The sequence below is a fragment of the Chrysochloris asiatica genome, unplaced genomic scaffold (assembly GCF_000296735.1).
Source record: "Chrysochloris asiatica unplaced genomic scaffold, ChrAsi1.0 scaffold00264, whole genome shotgun sequence".
NCBI classification, from domain to species: Eukaryota; Metazoa; Chordata; class Mammalia; order Afrosoricida; family Chrysochloridae; genus Chrysochloris; species Chrysochloris asiatica.
The window spans coordinates 1,521,656-1,524,113 of record NW_006408782.1 but is presented as its reverse complement, the minus strand read 5'-3'; the positions used below and the strand labels follow the sequence as shown (position 1 = coordinate 1,524,113).

Below are 2,458 nucleotides of genomic sequence, written 5' to 3'. Positions count from 1 at the left end.
CCCTACGGGATAGCTTTCTGTCACATGGGATCTCTATGAATTGTAAATGACTTTCCAGAACCTAGCAACAACATAAACTGGGTTTGATGGGATGCTAGTCAATACCACATGGTTCTCTTGTCGTTGTTGTTGTTAAAGTTCTGTCTAGTCAGTTCTGACTCGTAGTGACCCCATATCAGGTTTCCAAGGAGTGACTGGTAGGCTTGAACCGCCGACCTTGTGATCCACAGTCCAGTACATATTTCCCTTCTGTGGTGTATTATAATTGGCTGGGAAACAGTGTTCAGTACCCAGTACATTCCCACTAGAAGATTCTGCAGTGAAATGTACATCTCTGATCAAAATGTGGACACCATCGGGCGAGACAGTCCTGGTGCCAGGTTGAGCATGCTGCTATTTGTGGAACAGATGGATGAGGTACAAATGATAACCGTTATGATATGAGAACAGTTTTTGTGTCTATAAACATAGAAAGCTCTCAAACAACTTCGGTAACAAGTCCAATGACAGAACGAAAACCAATAAAACCAATTGCCACCAAGTCCATTTCAGCTCATGGAGGCCCCCTGTGTGTCAGAGGAGAGCTATGCTCGGTAAGGCATTCAGTGGCTGTGACAGCTCTAAAGTAGACCGCCAGGCATTTCTTCTGAGGCACCTCTCAATAGACTTGATGAAAGGTGACAGGTTTATGAAAGGGAAGTGTTTTCACTCTCATTAAAATAATATTCATATCCCTTAATTACATCACCTTTTATAGAATTTGCCATGTGATTTTTAACCGCCAATTATGTTTGTCATGTTCTAGTCAGTCTCCCTGATAAATGCACTCAGAGGGTGCCAGAGCCGTACCAAGTCATAGTCCTGATAGAACTGATGGCAGTTTTGGAGGAAGACCTCCACCGTGCTGATGAGCTCCTTCCGGAAGCCAGGCTGCAGGGAGACCAGCTCATTCTGTACATCCCCTGCCCGGGTCAGGAGCTTCTGCCATGCGTAGCGCAGAGTGTCAACTTTGTCCATCTCTTCTTTGGCTATCAGAAGTCCATATTTGTTAAGCAGGGCATAGGATTCCTAAAGGAAAGAAGAAAACCCATTTCTACCTGTCATATACACACAGTCACATATAACACATTAAAGTGGAAAAGAGCAGAATGATGGGGAAACCATCCTGAGAGCTCTGGTTATCTCACTTGCAAACTCAAGCAACGGATCTACCCTGCTTCAAGTGCCTCATCTGTAAAATGGAAAGATGCCCTGCCTTCTTCATGGGGCTTTGCAATTATCAAAGAATGCTGTTTCAAATGTAACTTAAAAACATAAAACAACCCATAAATAAAATGTATTTTTACTTAGCAAAATTACGTTTATCAGTGCTAACTGCATTTAAGTCCACTCCGACTCATGGAGACCCCTGTTGTCAGAGTTGTACTGTACTCCCAAGCGCAGAGGTGGGGAACGTCTGGCCCGTGGGTCGAATGTTGTTGCTTGCTAAGTGTCATTGAGTCAGTTCTGATCCATAGCAACCCTGTATAGGGTTTCCATGTGGTGGTTGGTGGGTTTGAACTGCACATTATCCTACAGTGCCACACCAGGACTCCATGGCAGGCAGTGTGGTGTTGTTGTTGTTAAGGGCCATTGAGTTGGTTCCGACCCATAGCAAATTACCAAGGAGTGGCTGGTGAGACTGAACCGCTGACCTTGGGGTTCAAACCAACCTTGCAATCCAGTGCATTAACCCACAGCGCCACACCACGACCCACAAAACCATTTGGTCTGGCCCTGCCAATGCAACCACAGTTCCAGCCATCACATTGTAGGGGATTTAATTTAATGTTTGACCAGATATAGCAGGCTAACTTTTAGGTTGATAATTTCGTATGGCCCACAAATGATATTATAAATTTTGGCAGAAAAAAGGTTGCATACCCCTGCTCACCACCACTTGTCTGTCAGTTTGTTATACTTTGATGGCTTGTGAGTTGCTGTGATTCTGGAAGCTATACCATGGGGATTTTAAATACCAGCAGGGTTACCCATGGTGGACAGGTTTCAGATGAGCTTCCAGACAAAGACAGACTAGGAAGAAGGAGACACAAACTACTTCCGAATATTTAGTCACTGAAAACTTCAGAGAAGCACTGTCAGATATAGTGCTAGAAAATGACCTTTTCAGGTTGGAAGGCACTCAAAATGCGGCTAAGGAAGAGTTGCCTCCTCAAAGTAGAGTTGACCGTGATGACGTGAATGTAGTAAAGCCCATGGGAGTAAAGCACATGGGACCTTCATTTGCTGATGGAGCACAGCTCAAAATGAAGAGAAACAGTTGTAAACATCCATTAATAATTGGAACATGGAATGTGTGATGAATCTAGGAAAATTGTCAAAAATGAAATGGAATGTATAAACATCAATATCTTAGGCATTAGTGTGCTGAAATGGACTGGTAATGGCCATTTTGAAC

The 2,458-nt window shown here is 43.7% G+C and overlaps 1 protein-coding gene across 1 annotated transcript in view; it reads right to left on the bottom strand.

Annotated features, from left to right (window-relative positions):
- DNAH5 (dynein, axonemal, heavy chain 5) overlaps positions 1-2,458 on the bottom strand; it is a 408,072-nt gene that overhangs the window by 294,108 nt on the left and 111,506 nt on the right. Inside the window, exon 25 of the mRNA XM_006874155.1 lies at positions 850-1,068. Coding sequence (XP_006874217.1) covers positions 850-1,068 — 219 coding nt within the window. The remainder of the gene's footprint in view (positions 1-849; positions 1,069-2,458) is intronic.